At 40.6% G+C, this 16166-nt stretch overlaps 1 protein-coding gene across 1 annotated transcript in view; it reads left to right on the forward strand.

Annotated features, from left to right (window-relative positions):
* Positions 1-16166, forward strand: part of CDAN1 (codanin 1) — a 32013-nt gene that overhangs the window by 4195 nt on the left and 11652 nt on the right. Inside the window, exons 3-18 of the mRNA XM_062577789.1 lie at positions 489-713; positions 3309-3502; positions 3954-4070; positions 4806-4884; positions 5413-5533; positions 6588-6697; positions 7329-7418; positions 8510-8585; positions 9570-9778; positions 10447-10561; positions 11436-11579; positions 12222-12388; positions 13002-13083; positions 13780-13869; positions 14940-14994; positions 15974-16107. Of these exons, the coding sequence (XP_062433773.1) occupies positions 489-713; positions 3309-3502; positions 3954-4070; positions 4806-4884; positions 5413-5533; positions 6588-6697; positions 7329-7418; positions 8510-8585; positions 9570-9778; positions 10447-10561; positions 11436-11579; positions 12222-12388; positions 13002-13083; positions 13780-13869; positions 14940-14994; positions 15974-16107 (2008 nt within the window). The remainder of the gene's footprint in view (positions 1-488; positions 714-3308; positions 3503-3953; positions 4071-4805; positions 4885-5412; positions 5534-6587; positions 6698-7328; positions 7419-8509; positions 8586-9569; positions 9779-10446; positions 10562-11435; positions 11580-12221; positions 12389-13001; positions 13084-13779; positions 13870-14939; positions 14995-15973; positions 16108-16166) is intronic.

The raw sequence follows: 16166 nt of genomic DNA on the forward strand, positions 1-16166 counted from the left end.
CTAAACTTAAGGGGCTGATGGTGGCTTAGGAGCCTGGACTCCTCATCATGGACAACTACATCTTGATTTTTTTTTCTTTTTAAGGTCATTTAGTCATTTAGAAATTGCTGCTGAATTGAACTGTTGCTAAAACAAGGCACGTCTTCTCCTCCCAAACTAGAAATGCTTTTGAACAAGGCAATTTAGAAGAGTTGAGTGGTACTGTGTTATCTGCTTTGTGACTTAGTAACTGATAGTTGTGTTCACAGCAAAGGGTGCTAGGCTACTTTTCACAGTCCGTAGTTCTGTGGGTACTTGCTTCCTATTCAGTGACTAGGATAAAGCCGGCAGCTATGGGCACAGCTAGGAATTCATTGTCGTGACTCCTTACCTCCTTATCCATTTTACTTTAGTGTTAGGCTCTTCAGGAAGAGTTGCATGCATCTTTGTTCTGTGACCTATATTTTTTTATTATTTTTTAAATTTCAATAGACTTCATTCTTTTCCAGCAAAAGCAAACCATCAAGGCGAATCAACCCAACTCCTGTAAGTGCCGAGCGCCCCCTCTCAAAACCAAAGATGTGCTTCACTTCTACACCTGTCAGTCAGTCACCAGCTGCTCGATTTCCGTCTGGGACAAGCCTTGAGGCCTTTACTGCCATCCAGGAGGGAAATCTTACTTCTGTGGTAGGGAGCAGCCTTCAAGAGGAGAGGGAGATGCTGAGGAAAGAAAGGTACAGTCTGAGAGGGTGGTGATGGACTTGATTCTATTTCTCTTATTTTAAGATGGTACTTGTATAAGAGTGAGAATGACCAGAAGATTATTCAGAATGGATATTGGTAACTTTAAACTGTAACTGGTCTAAAACCAAGTATGAATCTGTTATCAGACTAGGATAATAGTGCATTTTAGCTTACGCTTCTCATTTTAAAGATGTGCTCACTCTGCAGCAATGACTGTGACTTTTTCATGAAGAATTTAGTCACTCCTCACTGCTTTTATAAGATGGCCTTTTCTTGGGCTAGGACATGTGGCTGTCCAGCTTTCCTTAGACTTGCGTAGGTGATATAAGAGAGTTTGTGCTAGTGTAATTAGGCTGTTTTTGAAGATATCGCCTGTGATGGAGGGCGTAGTTTGCCTTGAAGAAAATGAGTTAATGATGCAAATTCGGGTAAAGTGTTTTGTCTGCCTTGCAAAACTATTAACAAGGTAACACAAGCTTTCACTCAGGGAAAATGGGACATGGAGAGCATGAATTTCTGTTTTTAAAGTTGCTACTTCAGCTATCTATCTAAAATTTTGTGTGCTAGGAGATGAGGTAAAGTCTGGCTTCAGATTTTGTCTCTACCATTCAGCTACTGTGTAACTTTTGTTCTTTGTAAGTAAAATGATACCACTGTTGCTCTGTGAAGATTGATGCTTGGGGGGGCAGCAAAATACAATAATAGAGAAACTAATAGTTAAAATTGTTGACAGAACTGTCAGTGTTCTCTATCTTTTTTTTTTCCCTCCACTCCTTAGGGAAACTTCTTAGGATGTGTGAGAACTGAGCTAGTAAGGGAGAAATCCCTTGTTGGTATAGTTATCCTACGGCTGCAGCTACCTACAGCGATTTCTTTTAAGGAAGTCTTGCTTCCCCAAGCTTGTCATTTTTGATCAATTTGGTTGAAACAATTGTCATACGAGTCCTTAAAATAAGAGACCTTTCTCAAGTATTTAACATTACTTTTTGGTTACTGCGTGATCAGACTGTGTGATCTTATTCAAGCCAGTTCTAGGAAGAGTCAGGTGTTTGTTTACTGGTGAAATTCTTTTCCTGCTTAGCCTTTCAGCCCACCTCCGTGGGACCAGAATTGGGTCCGTAATACTGAAACAGACCCATGAGGTTCTCCTGAGCTGCTGTTCGCGCTTTCTTTAAATTTTGGACCTCTAGCAGAACTGCTCAGGATTTGAACCTGGCTCTATGCACTTCAGTGAAGCACATATTCCTGTCTGAATTATATCTGAAATGTTCCACTAATCCATATAAACTAAAGTAGGCCAAATGGTATTGTGTGGGCTTGATCAGGCCCATCATGATTGATTTGAAAGAGGCAGTACTTGGAGCTGGGAGCTGCTGTTGTATCCTCAGCAGTGGTGGGGATGAGTGGTACAAAACCAGCACAACCACAAACCAATCTGGGTCACTTTGAGCAGTGGCAAGAGTGCAATTCGTGATGAGTTAGACTCTGCTTCACTTCTGCCTTAGCACGGACATTTCACGACTTTGTTAGAATCTGACATTAGTGGGTTTAGGAAGTGACAAATAGCAAATAATTTGGTTCAGTTATGTCAGCAAGGCATTTATGTTTCAGGCAAGGTAGACGAAGGATGTTGGTAGGTAAATAACCCTTTTACTCACGTGTTGGGTCTATTTCCTTCTTCATTGCAGTGGTTCCAAGTTAGGCCAACAGAAAAAGTTCTTTGCCTCAGTTAAAAACAAACAAAAGCACCCTTTCTAGTCTTGCCCACAGTTTTTAAATTGACTCTTAAAGATTTTGCTTTTGAGACTGTAGAAACAGAAACATTGTGACAAGAGGTGGGTGCAATGTTTGAAGTGTAGCTGTTCTGTTGAGATCTTTTAATGATTGTTTAATATTGCTGTTACTGGCTTTCATCTTCCTCACTTGTCTTTTGTATGCCACTGCTGCTGCATTTTGCATGGCCTTCGTAGGTATATTTTCAACAATACCTATGTCTTTAACTGAGTGACTGTTGTTGATTTAGAATCTAGTAATTAAAGTAGTTTGTTCATGTTGTTTGTTCAGTTGGATTATGTCAGCTATTGCTTTGCCTTTCCACTTAGCAGTACTGGATCTTCTGCAGGCATCATTAACGTAAATATATCTTGGAGTCTTGCCGTGAACTTTATTTTCATAGATTTTACAAAGTGTTTGGCTATCAAAATTACGTAGGTACGTGCAAAAAAAAGTCTTAGGACCTAGACTCTAATGGATTCAATATACTTAACAAATAATCAGTTTATATGAGAAAAAGCAACCACGTAAGTTAGATAATTTAGCCAAAGCACCACATTGTGTCATCAGAGTTGGAATTTGAATCTAGTTCTTTTGACTCTTTTGACTGTTAGCCCTAAGACCTTTTCTCATTAAGGAAAAGATAGGTTGAATTAGTATCATACCTGGTAAAAGCAGTCTTAGGCAGTATACATGACATGGTTACATATTGCAGGAATTCCTTTACACTGTACTACTGCGTGAGAAAGACCTCTTCTTACCATGTGACTGCTGTGTCAGTCACATGGTGTATTGCTGATCTTGAATTTCAGATGCAAGCTGCTGCACCAGGCGTCTTCTCCTGCAGGGCTGTCTCTTGATCCTGGTACTCCTACTAAACCTGGCTATGCTCGTAGTGGTAGCCTCTCCACTGAAAGCCACCTGGTGACCTGTGCAAATCCTGCTAAAGTTTCCTGCAAGAAACAGTTGGAGTGTCTGGCGCAGCTCTATTCATCTTGTATAGCAGGTGAAGACCCAGAAGATGTCAGACTAACCTTTCTGTGAGCTTTGAACTTGCATGTCCCTTGGGATGAAAGGAGGTGGATGAGAAGTAAAAATTGTGGGTTAGTTTCAATGTACAAACAAGTAGCACCTAGGCAAATAAACCAAGTCAACAGAATTATTGAAATAATTGGGTCCTAGGCAAAAGCTCAGGGAAGTAGATGAACCTGACATAGTACTCAGAGTTGTAGAAGGCTGAAATTGTACATTCATATTCAAAGGTGTAAATTTGAGACACTAGATTTCCCTAACATGTCCATCCTGTAATTCCCATATAGACATACACTACAGCTGTGTGTGGGAGGGAGTTTTCTGCTGACCCTGGATAGAGTAGTTATCTTTTTTTTTTACTTTCATTTATTGAAGCAGATCAATGCTGAATATCTACATTTAGTATCTTATTTCCTCTCTTCCAGAAAATCTGGTACCAAATATTTTTCTGGAGCTCTTTTTTGTTCTGCAGCTGTTAACGTCTAAAGGCACTTCTGCAGAAGATGGGGAGAGCGACCTTGAAGTCAATGAAAGAAGTGAAGGTCAGCAATAGCACTGAACAGAAAGAATGTTACTTCCATGCAATGCTGATGTAAAATAGAAGAGTAGTTGCCTTTAGCTTGGACAATCGGTCTTGAATTCCGTAGAAGCGCCTCATTACCTCTGTGGGCCTGATCTGAGATGTTAACCCAAATCATACATGTTTGAGCATCGAGCTTCTGCAACATGAGTTTAAAGCAGGGTTGCTAGATACGATATGAATCTAGCTTTCTGCAGTAGCACAAAATTTGTTGTGATTATTTGCTAAAACAAACTTTCAAAGAGAAGGAGGGGTATGTTGGATCCTTTATTCCTAGCAAATCAAAAGTGCTGTTGACCTGTGAATTTTTTTTAATTTTATTTTTAAGTTGAGGTTGGACTATAGATTTGGGCATGTGGGAACCATCCATATAGATGCATAATATTTGGATTTGTTTTCTGGCAAATACAGACTTAAACTTGATGCCACTGTTGGCCAAAAGGTTGAGAAGTGATCTTTTCTTTCTCATACAGCATTAAATAACTTAGTTGCCTTTGGAATAGGGAAGATGGGTCTAGATTTTTCTATTCATGTGCCAGGGAATCAGAACAGCTAGAAATTGAATGCTGTTTCTGGAAAACCATTTAACTCTTTGGATATGACAGTTCCTACCTTCCTCAAGAGCTAACTGCTGGTTATTTAGTTTATAAATGGTGAGAGATGCTGTTGTCTCATGTTTCTTCTTTTTCCTTCTTAGATGCATCAAGGAAACAGCATTTCCGAAATGTGCACAACTGTGTTTATTTTGCTGTTCAAGTCTTGGATTATCAGTATGAGTGAGTTGAGTTTTTTTTTTTTCTCTTCTGTCTACATCTGCAGATGTGTATGAGATGAAACAAATGTGCTTGGATTTTAAAGCTTTACAACTTACAGGCCTGGTGTGTTTAATTTTCTTGTTTTAAAAAACAAAAACAACAACAAAAAAACCCAACCAAACAAAAAAACCCCTTGGTCTGAATTTGAATATCTAGGAGTTTTCCTTACACTGATCTGTCTCCTAAGCTTCAGTGCCTGGGCAGGAATGGAAAAGTTAGGAGATGAGAACAGTTAAAAAGTGGTCGTAATTTAGTGAAGTAGCTGTGTTAGATATAGACGGAATGGAGGAAGATGGCAATAGACTTGTTTCTTTGTACGGCTTGAGGTGATGCTTATAGTGGGCCCTTCAGATGCCAGTAGGGTTTGATCTGGGTGCCTGGGGCTTAGCACTCTTCACTTGATACTTTATAAAAATGAGCATCTCTTCAGGTCTGATCATAGTATTGTTTTATGTCTGTCTGTGGGTTTTATGGATGTTGTCTTGGCAGAATTATTTCCCATTTAGAAAAGGGGACACTGAAGCTCTTGGCTGAAAATGAACGGATTGCATCTTTTTCTCCCACCTTGCACGAGAGGCTCAGGCAGGCTTATGAAAGCAGCACAGCCAAGGTAAAAATTAGCAGCCCTCAGTTAATGTTGTTTTATACCTTTGCATTGTTGATCTTATGATGGCTGTAGTGTTAAATCGCATTCCTTCTATTTTGTGTGTCTTGTCCGATTTTCTTTGGGAAGGGTCTAAAAGGTACTTTTTTTGTGTCAGTGGGCCAGTGAATTGCTAGGGCCAATGACTGTCGCTGTAAATCGCTGCTGACTAGCCTTACATTGCACTCCAGGCCCTGACCTCAACCAGGGCTTGATGACAGAGCTCCCAGTGACTTTGACAGGACCAAGTTTTGCTTGTGAAACTCTCCTCTAATAAACATGGGTCTCAGAATGGTGGCTTGGATGCAATATCAGAATGTAGTTTGGAAGAGGTAGTTTGGAGCTACATAACTTCTTTTAGGCAAAATGCATAGTTACAAACTCCTTTTAGGCAAATAAAGCTTCAGAGGAGACAATGCAGCCTGTGAAAATTGGTTTCCTGGTCTGATCATCTGAGTTAGGGAACTGAAGCTGGATGATAGGAATACCTACTTTATTCTGTATCCCATTTCCTTCATCATTTAAAAATGGGGATTGCTATTGGCAAAGAAAGTGTGGTGTTCTGAGGCTAAGGCACATGAATAGCTGAGCTATGGTAAAGGTTTTTTGTTAACTGAAGCCATATGCTTTTCAAGTGGGAGAAACAAGAATAATACAGGAATTGCCAGCTGCTATCCTGTGTTCTCAGAAGAATCTCACACTCAAAATATGCTTTGACTGGTGGCAGATAGCTCTTTCTGGTTTCTGTATCAATGCTAGTTGCAATCTGGTCTGGAGAGATTGCTTAGAGAGACAAGGAGCTCCCATCCATCAGACGGAGTGATTCCGCTTCAGTAGCATCATGTACATTATGCAACTGTTGGTGTATGTCATTTCCCAGTTACTAACTGCTGGTTACTGTCTGAACAGCTTGATTGGTTCCTGCTTCCTGATCACTCTTCACTGTTTTTCCTAGGTATCAAATTGTTGTATAAATTAGAGACTTACTGTAGTCTAAGGGCTGTGTTTACATTTTCAACAGGTGTCTCTCTTGCTGCCCTGCTCTGTACAATCTGTTTCTTTCCAGCCAGAAACTGACAATCGCTCTAACTTTCCCAGTGACAGAGCATTTCATATATTTAAAAAACAAAGGTAAGCTACTTTTAGTGCTACTCTATGGCTCACAAGGCATAGTCTTTCTGTAGTTGTGAACAGAGGACATTAAGAGTGTCTGTATGCTGGATGCTGTAGAAAAACCTGGACATTTTCACTCTTTAAAGCCTTGATCTTTGTTTGACTGCAGGAGCTAAATGCATAATGTCTTCAGACGTTAATTCTTCGGGAGTTGCTGAGGCTGCTGGTAGATACCAGTACAGTGTGTAACCTTAGTGGGTTGCTTCTGCAAACAGAGCTGATACTCTTGGTATTCTTCCATGGCAGTGGGATGAGGGGAGGCTGGCAAATTGTTTTGGTCCTTTTTTCTTTCCTCTTAGGTGAAATGTGGCTTATTCTTTCCTGCTTCTCAGTCATCAGTGTATATTTTAATGGGTGTTTTGGTCATTCTGTGTGAGTTTAAGCACTTGCTGCCAAAGACAGGGGAAATGGAAACTCTCTGAAATACTGAAGTTAATGAATTTTTTTAAGGATATCTGAAGGCTTGGAGGCTTGAGTTATTTTATCTGGAGTAAATTCTCATTGGGGAACTTATGAGTGGTTGAGTATTCAGTTACTGTTCAAATTTTGAAGACCAGGATTTCATACCCTTGAATATCTTGATTCACAGGGATATCTTTTATGAATTACTGCGTGAATGGGAGGATAATCATGAAAAATCTGGCTGGGACTTTGAAAGAGTTCTGGGCAACAAGATCAGGTAAGAGTCTAGTGCAACTTCAGCTAGAATTGAACTATAGTTTTTGCAGCACTCTTTAATGTAGCTGAACTGCTGGTGCAGCATACTAGACTCAGTGTTTGAATTTCCATGTTCTTCCTAATGGCCGTCTGCAATGATCTGTAGGGGAGCTACGTTTTTTTGGGAAAATGTTATTCCTGTAAACTTGCTACTAGATTTAAGGGTATCAACTATTACATTAAACAAGGCATAGGTGGCAAGGTCATAAATTTATCAGTCTTGGTGTAATTCTGTCCCTGGTCATAACCGTAGAGAGAGCCACTCTCAAAACTGGTATGTTGTGCTCTGAACATTGTTGTTATATGCACTTTGGTGTGCCTTTTGTATTTCCAGTGCCCTACTACTTTTGTGTGTAGAGAAGCATATTACATGTTTAGAATGTCTTAGCTCTTCTAACTAGTTTAGGGAATTCTGGTTTCTTGGCCTGGAAAACAAGCCAAGTTTGACTGTTTCTATGGAAAGCAAATTGTGTTTATTGATACTATCAAAATAGAGTATTTATAAACAAACTGTTCAGCTCTGAAAAGCGTTTGCCTTGTAGACTTCTGTGTTAGTCTTAACCTCCAGCCTACTCACATTACATGTGTAAAGGTGACTTTTCACCAGAGGAGCAAAACAAGGCTGAGATCTAAACCAAGAATTTTTTTTTCTCTTTGGGCATAGCAAGTACTGCTACTGCTGCTTTCTTACTTGCATCTATGTGAACTTTCAGCTCACTGATCTGTGCAGGTGAGAGTGGGAGCAGAAACTGTTATTTAGGAAGAAAACAAACTATATGTTTGCAGTGGAGGAACAGTATCTATTCATCTCTTCTAGAGCTCTGCAGGTGTTCAGGGAGAATCCAGGGAGAATTTTTCTTTCCATGGTCGCAGATGGGGTTCAGTGCTTGTGACACTTCATTCAAAGGAGGACACTGTAATGTTGTCTTTGTAAAGAGTTCTGGAGATCGTTTTCTTAAAAGCAGTCGTTTTGTGCTTCTGGTATAATTGAGGACAAAATGCTTTTTCATACTACAGAGATGCAGTCAGCATTTTGTGATGTTTTCTTCACAGGGCTATGATGGCTCACTTATCTGCAACCTGCAACCACAGCCACTTTGCCAGGCTTTTTCAGAAACAGCTCATCCAGGTAAATGACTTGTTTTTCCATGAGGAAGTTCATCGATATTGTTTTGTCCCTTCCTCAGCCCAGGAAAAAAAAAAAAAGTGTCTTGCAGGTTTATTTTGAGATTTTCTTATGGAACATTATTTGGGAGAGCCAGATATTCAGGATGGGAATTTCCTTCCTTTTCTTGAAATACAAGTCGGTGATAAGCCCTGTGTAAACCAGAGTTAAGGCTCAGTGAGCACATCATGAGATCTAAGACTTCATTCTCCATTCTTTGCTTTCACCTGCTAATATTAGAACAGTTATAATTTTTCAAAACGTATAGTATGTATTTCGATATGTGTCAAATGCAGGAGTGCCCAGTTATGTTCCCCCATAATATTAATGATTGTTTCTTGACTCTAGCATGAGTACAGGAGCTGCAAAGTATTTATGGTTCTTCTGGGTAACAGTTGGGGTTTTTTTTGTACAATTTTTTGGCCAGTTTCAAGGACTATCTGACATCATTGTAGCTGGAGGAATGAAGAAAGAGAAAACGCTTCTGGTTGAAGTATAAATCTTCAGTGTATTCTAACTATAAGTGATGACTTATCTGTGGGTTTCCTTTTGGACAGCAAGAGGGACAAAAAAAATGATGTAAGGGTGTTAGTCCATACACATTGATCAAAATTCAGGCTGGACACTGTTGGAATATTGAAAATTCCTTAAGTCCAAATCTTCTTGGCAATATCCTGCCTGATGTGCATTTTCAAAGGAGATTGTGGGCAAAAAAGGTGAATGGACTCTACATCAACAGGATTAAATTAGTCATAGGTGCTGAACTTCTGTTTTTCATTTGTGTCTTCTTAACTCTCAGCAGCTCTTGTATCCCTCTTAAAAAAAAAAAAAAAAAAAAAAAAAAAAAAAAAAAGCCTCATAAAGAGGGGGAATGCAAGGGGTTAGTAGTGAAGTGAAACAATGCTTGGTTATGAATTTCCACCTCCCTATTCTTCCTTTCTTCTGAAGATGTGTAAAGGTCCTATTGGTGGTGGCACAAGCTGGGGAGATACCCCAGACCAGGATGTCCTTAATATGCTGGGCTCTGATAATCTGAGCCGGCTGAAGAGACTGCAGGAAAGATTTGTCGTTCCTCAGAGCATCAGAGGACCTTGCCCACCCCCTTCGTTCACAGGGTGTCAGCAGTTCTTCAGGGACTTCATCCTCAGCGCAGGCAGGTTAGCCACCTGTGGTCACTGTTTCCTTGGTGAAGTGTTGAGGGGGGAGTAGGGAACACCAGTGTGCCTCTTTCACAGTAGGGTGTTGTCTGGAGAGCTTGGTGGTGGTGGAAGCTAAGCAGAGCATGACAGGAATGCTTTCAAGCTGTAAAATACCACAGTGTCCTTGGCTCCTCAGCACTGTGAACATGCTAATAGATGTGTTCTGGCCAGGTAGAAGAGCAGGCAAGGGAGGGGTGTAACATTATGTTAGATTGTAGTAATTTTCTGTCTTTAAATATTATCTCCTGATAGCGATTCTGATGCTATTTATACTACTCCACCTAATGGGTTCAGGTCTCTCACAGAACACAGCTCACCCAAGTTCAGTTGGTTTACAGCTTCTGATTGGACAGATTCACATTCTTATTATGCTGGGACATGCTGAGCAGCGGCTGTTCCAAGGAGCGAAAGACAAGAATGGAGAAAGGGGTCAGCCAGCATTACAACATCAGAAGTCTTGTCCCTTGCTTTCTTGACTATCAGCATGATGCTTTGGAGGTTATTGGCTAGATAAAATCTGTGATGCTTGGTATGATTCAGTGACAAAGGCTTGAAATATTGCAGAGTGTTAGTTGAGGTTTTACTGCTGTTTTCAGCCCAGTCTGACTCATCATCTTTTGCTGAAGTTATCAGTTCAATCAGCACCTGGTGGATAGCCTGTGCCTGAAGATACTCGAACTAGACGGCCTTACTCTGATAGAGCATGAGCACAGTGATGGGGAAGCAGATATGGATGAACAGGTAAGCTTGTTTGCAAACACATCTGGCAGGAATTCCCTGAACTGTTCATGTAGCTAAAGAACTGTTGTTTTAGTTATAAATGGGATTTTCTTCCTTTAGAAGTACTTTTTAAGTTTTTTGGAGTGTCTGCCGTTGTATTTGCAGGACAAGAGTCTCTTCGTTTGTTTTTGTGGTAACTTGACAATCTAACTTGGTTATACATGTCTGAGGCCCTTCCCAGTTACTTGTGTGCTTTAGGGTACTCTTGGAACTGTGTCTTACGAGATGATGCACAATGGTTTGAAAAGTGATTTGTTGTGAGGTAGCCTCTAGCTTACTAGTACCCTATGTCAGATCTGCTTCATCAATGAAATAACCAGGTTTAATTGTGGCACTTGGTTGCAATGACACCTTGCTGCTCTTCCAGATAGAAAAACTTCAGTAAGAATGAATTTGCAGTAGTGCCTATTCAGATGCTCCTTCACTCATCTGTACCTAGCAGAGGTCTCGGAGCTTATCTGTGTTAGCAAAGTAGCAGCCAAAGATTTGTGGAAATTTGCAGAGCAGTAACCATATGAAGGAAGCATCATGAGATTGGCTTTCTACCATCTCACTGATTCCAAAGTTAATACTGTGAAGGTGTGATTTAGCAGCTGTTTGTTTTAGAACATTCTCAGATTGATTTCTTACTACTACAAGTGGAGCAGTGGATGCAGAAGCAATTTTAAATACGTATGTTTATAATATATGGGCACTTTGGAAATGTACTGTTATTAAAAGCAGTGGCAAAGCTGTGTGGTACTTTTACATGAAAGGGATGGAAGTTGCATTGTAGGTAGTTGCTTTGCCAGTTTAGGGTAGCATTGCCCCAGCTTTTTTCCTTTTTTCATTTCAGGGTGAAAAGAAGCGTTTCACTGTGGTGCTATTAAGCCTGCGACTCCTTGCCAAATTCCTGGGGTTTCTTGTTTTCTTGCCATATCGCACCATGGAACAGCCAACTAGAGACCTGCTAGAGTCTGCAGTAGCTTTAAGAAACAGAGTAAGAAACCAAACACTTCCAAGAGATCTGTCATGAACCTTTATTTGGCAGGCATGATGGATTAGGATTAGTGATGTCAGTTCGTAGTGAGCCAGTAGTTCCTAGAATTATATTACTCTGGTCTGTGCCCCATTACGTGTCATGGGGGTTACGGACAAAGGAAGGAAAAAAGTTTGCATAAGACAGAAAAGAAAGAGCAATGTGGTGATGGTGAGGTACCGTGTCTTCCATTTTCTCTGCCAAACTGGGGCTGTTATATCAGAACTCAGACTCAGCTAGGAAGGCTTGTATGTATGCAGTAAAATCTAGCCACTAGAAATGTTTTTTGTTAGTTTTGCACTCTGCTTCTAGCCATGTGGCACACTGAGTGCATGGAGGCAGGGGCTAAACCTGATTTCACTGGTACACAGTCAAGCTTATGGCCTTAGAACTTTCCTTTTGAAAATACTGTCGGACGTGTGGTTGCTGTTGTGGTATGGTTTCTATCTGTGAGGTGCAGAGAAAAATGTTCGTTAGCCAAAACGGCAACTCATATTTGCAGAGATGATTTTTAGCAAGAAAAGCCGTGATATAGATAAGATTTTTCTTCAAGTATCAAAAGATAACTTCAGGCTGCTGCTTTAAATTCTGTTGTCCATCAAGACCCAGCCAGTACTGGATGTGTTGAAGCTTCTGAGACAATCTATTCGAGACCGACGTGCTGTCCTCACTGTTCCTTGGATTGTGGAGTTCCTTTCCCTTGTGGATCATATAGCTCCTTTTCTTGATTACTACAGGAAGGTATTTTGTCTCTTGCTGCAGGTATACAGGTAAGAGCCTGGGAAAGGGCATCTGTTCAAGAACTCTTCTGTGAAGACATGCTCATATAGTTGGGGTAGATGGCATTTAAGGATGCATGCTGGCCCTAGCTTGAGATTCTTGTAAAAGGTACATCTTTTACACTAGGGCAAATCATGAGCATTTCTTGCCTTACATAAAAAGGGAGCACATCTTAAACTCTGAGATTAATGTTTAAATATATGCTTTTTGAGTAAATAAAATTTTTTTAAGCCCTGACTCTTTCATTCTAAATCTGCAGCTGTGATTTTTAAACCTTGTAATGGCCTACAAAGTTTTCCATGCCTAGATGATGCACTAGTGTTTTTTTTGTTTTGTTTTTTTTTTATGTATGGGAGGAAAATTTGAAGCATGTTCTAGAGGGTTACTTAACATTGGCTTTTCCAGTGTAAACTTAAAACAGCTGTTATTTGGATGCATACACACAAAGCAAATAGAACGTGCTTTCAGCTCTGCAGCAGACAAATGGGGAATGTCTACATTGTGACAAACAGTATGATCAGAAGGTGAGGGATTTGGACTTCCTTCTTAGAATTGAGCTATTGAAGTCTAACACTTTCTCCCGCTGCTCCTGCTGTGTGGCAGGTTAATGGTCCTTTCTGAAGATAAGGAGATGAGTTTCCTGAACAAGCTGCTGATTCTTGCAGTTCTGGGTTGGCTTTTTCAGGTGAGTCTCTCCTGTGTGCCTAAAGCTCTTTCTGAAGCTCTGCCCTGTAGAAAAACAGGACACAAAACTCAATAGAAGGTAATATAAAAATGAGTTAAAATACCGTAAAATACTAAATACTAAAATCTTTTCCACTAGTGTGGGATTTAACAATACTCTGTATTCTAATGGAGAATTGTTTTCCTATAGTGGACTTTTGTGTGAAATAACACTTTTCCAATTTGAATTCTAATTTTTGCTGAAACATTCTCTCCTTATTTATCTATATCCTTGTAAGCAAACTGACGGCTAATTTTGTTAAAACTGCGAGTTCTTGTCAGAAGGGCAACATACTAACTGACACCCTTGAATTAATGGAGGATTTTTTTTGCTTGATAAAGGAATGGTTTGTGATAAGCTTTTAAAATCATTTTGTGTCTCAACTGGAAAGAAGGCGACTGAGTAGCAGCAGCTTCTTCGACAGGTGAAAGATGCTGTATAGGGAGGGTAAAGAATGTGCTTTATGGAAAGGTGATAAAATTAAATCTTGAATTTTATGGGGAAATGTTATCCTTGTGGCCTAGAGGATCCTCAGCACTATCTTTTCTTGTTTTTTGCGGGTGGAGAGGTTGCTAAAATTTTAAAACCCTCTTTATCAGAAATACTATAAGTTATTGACTACTGTTTGGGCTGTAAAGATTGGGGTTTCTGTTTCAGGTTCCATCAGTCCCTGAAGAGTTGTTCTTTGCCACTGATGTCAGGAAGGAGGGATTGATGATGGGTGCTGTGACATCCACTCGAGCTTTGGTGAGTTCGTGAAATAGCAGCTCCTCTGAATCTGTGGCTGAGGAGTCGCAGGAGTTTAATGTCAGTGTAGCTGTGCTTAGCAAAGGAGTTGAAGGCAAATGGATGGGATGCTCCAATTTGCCAAGTGGCTAGACTGCCTTGTGTCCTGGGTTGTAAACTGTTTGTGTTAGAGCTCTCGGGTTTTTGGCAGGCAGAAGTCATCTCAAATGCTGCAATGGCTTGCACAATAAGTGCAAAATTATGCAGGAGAATCAAGTGTTTTTATATATGGAAGCTGTTTTCCTGGTCGTAGATTTCTTGTCTCCACTTGCACAGGGATAAATTGCAGCTCTTCCCCAAAATAAATATTAGTAATGGTGAACTCAACAGAAATATGAAAACAGGACTGTAAAAACAAGGTTACTATCTTTGGGGTCAACTTCTACCCAGTTATATGGCAAAGGGTAACTGAATTGAAAGTAATTTGAGCAAGCAGAGAAGCAGGTGAGTATTTGGGAGTTACTTGAAACATTGTATATTCCATTCCGGGCAATGAATTCCTGGAAAAATCAGCAGTAGGTTACCTAAGGTATACGTGTATCCTGTTCCAACTAGAAAGTTCTATTTTGCATCATCAATCAGTGGCAGAGATACAGTGCAGAGATCAACTGAATCTCTGCACCTGTGGAAGTGTAATGCATAGCAGATGTGCCTTATTTAGTCTCTTCTCTGAATAGATTTCTCTCACAAGGAGCAGCTGTGGTAACAAACCTAGTTTCCTTCCAAAACTGTTAGTTTTCAGTTGGGCTTTGGTGATTGGAAGCAAAGGTTGAGCTGTATAACTGGATGTAGAGCAGATTATCATGCATTACAGGGCTATGCTGAACCTGTGGTTGCAAAGTTCATCATTTTACTGTGAAGGCATTTGATCTGGAATCCAGTTAGCTTTGTTGATTTTGTGGAAAGGCTGCTTTGAAATGTGCCTATGACTATATGTATGTAATTTCTGACTTTTCTTTAGAAAACTTTCTTGTTTTGTTGAACAGACTTTCTTGTTTTGTCCTGCAACTTTTCTTCCCTTCTCTTACCAGGACTCTGCACCCTTGGTGGATCAGCAGTTGCTTTATACCTGCTGTCCCTATCTTGGTGAGTATTTTATTGATGGTTGTCATAACATTCTTTCATACTGTGAGTCCTCAAATCGTCTTTCTTCCCATTCCTCACAACCTTTGATCCCAGCTATTGTACAACTAAACCGTGATGAAAAACTGTGTCGTGAATCCTGTAGTTGTGGATAATAGCTGGTAAAGTTGGGGAAGGGAGGCTGCACAGCCAGGATAGTTGGTTTACAGAGCTAGATATGGAGGAAGGGGGAGCTTGTTGTCCACGTGCTGGAAGAAGCATAACGAGGAGTTAAGTGTACTGCTAAGTATACCGTTGTATAGGTATAGGGAGAGATGATTGTACTGTGAGGAATGCCTTAATTCTAGAGCACGGTGGTTCTACTGTCAGGCAGAGGGGAAGAATCCTTTTGTACACTGATATTTTTATCAGGTTGTTGTCTGAGGCAATATAACTACATCTTTTCTTCTTTTTTTTCTGGGATCTGACTGCTATGGGTAAAGCCCCTCTCTGTAGAGAACAGAGTGCCGGATGGTGGGACAGCGCTCTGTCTCCTGGGCATTTGGTGCTATGAAAGCTGTATGTTAACACAGCGGTTCCTGCATCATGAAAGTTTCTGGAGGTTGAACAAGTTCTCAGGCTTTTTCCCCCGTGTTGTCCTCTGACACTGCTGGAATTTTGAGAATTGCTGCTTATCCTGTTGTCCTTGTAGACTTTGTACAATTCCTGCTTGCCAGGATAAAAAAAGGGGTCGCAGAAACAGCTGCTCCTTGATCCTTCTGGGCAAGTCCTTAAGTACTGGGGAACTTCTTGGAGCCTTGCCTTCCCTGCTCTGCCCTGCCAGTTATGTGGGTGGGATGCCTCTCTGCTCTTCAGAAACTTCAGCTTTCGCGGAAATGGAAAGAATCTGCTCTGGAGATGAGACTTGGCTGTTTGGAATTTTCTGTGAGTTTGGATTGTTCTCCTGCATGTGGGATTGATGACTGTTTTTTTTTCTTTACAGGTGAGCTGCGGAAACTCCTTGCCTCTTTTGTGGCTGGCAGTGGAGCAAAGAATGGTGGCTTTATAAGGAAAATCACTCCAACAGCTGCAGAGTCCTTGAAACCCAAACCTTCTGTCACACAAAGAAAACTGCAGGTAGTGAAATTTGGGAAGGGCTGTGTGCTGACTCCTGATGTGAGCAAGCGCCAGTGTAC

This window comes from Rhea pennata, chromosome 5, assembly GCF_028389875.1.
Source record: "Rhea pennata isolate bPtePen1 chromosome 5, bPtePen1.pri, whole genome shotgun sequence".
Taxonomy (NCBI): Eukaryota; Metazoa; Chordata; class Aves; order Rheiformes; family Rheidae; genus Rhea; species Rhea pennata.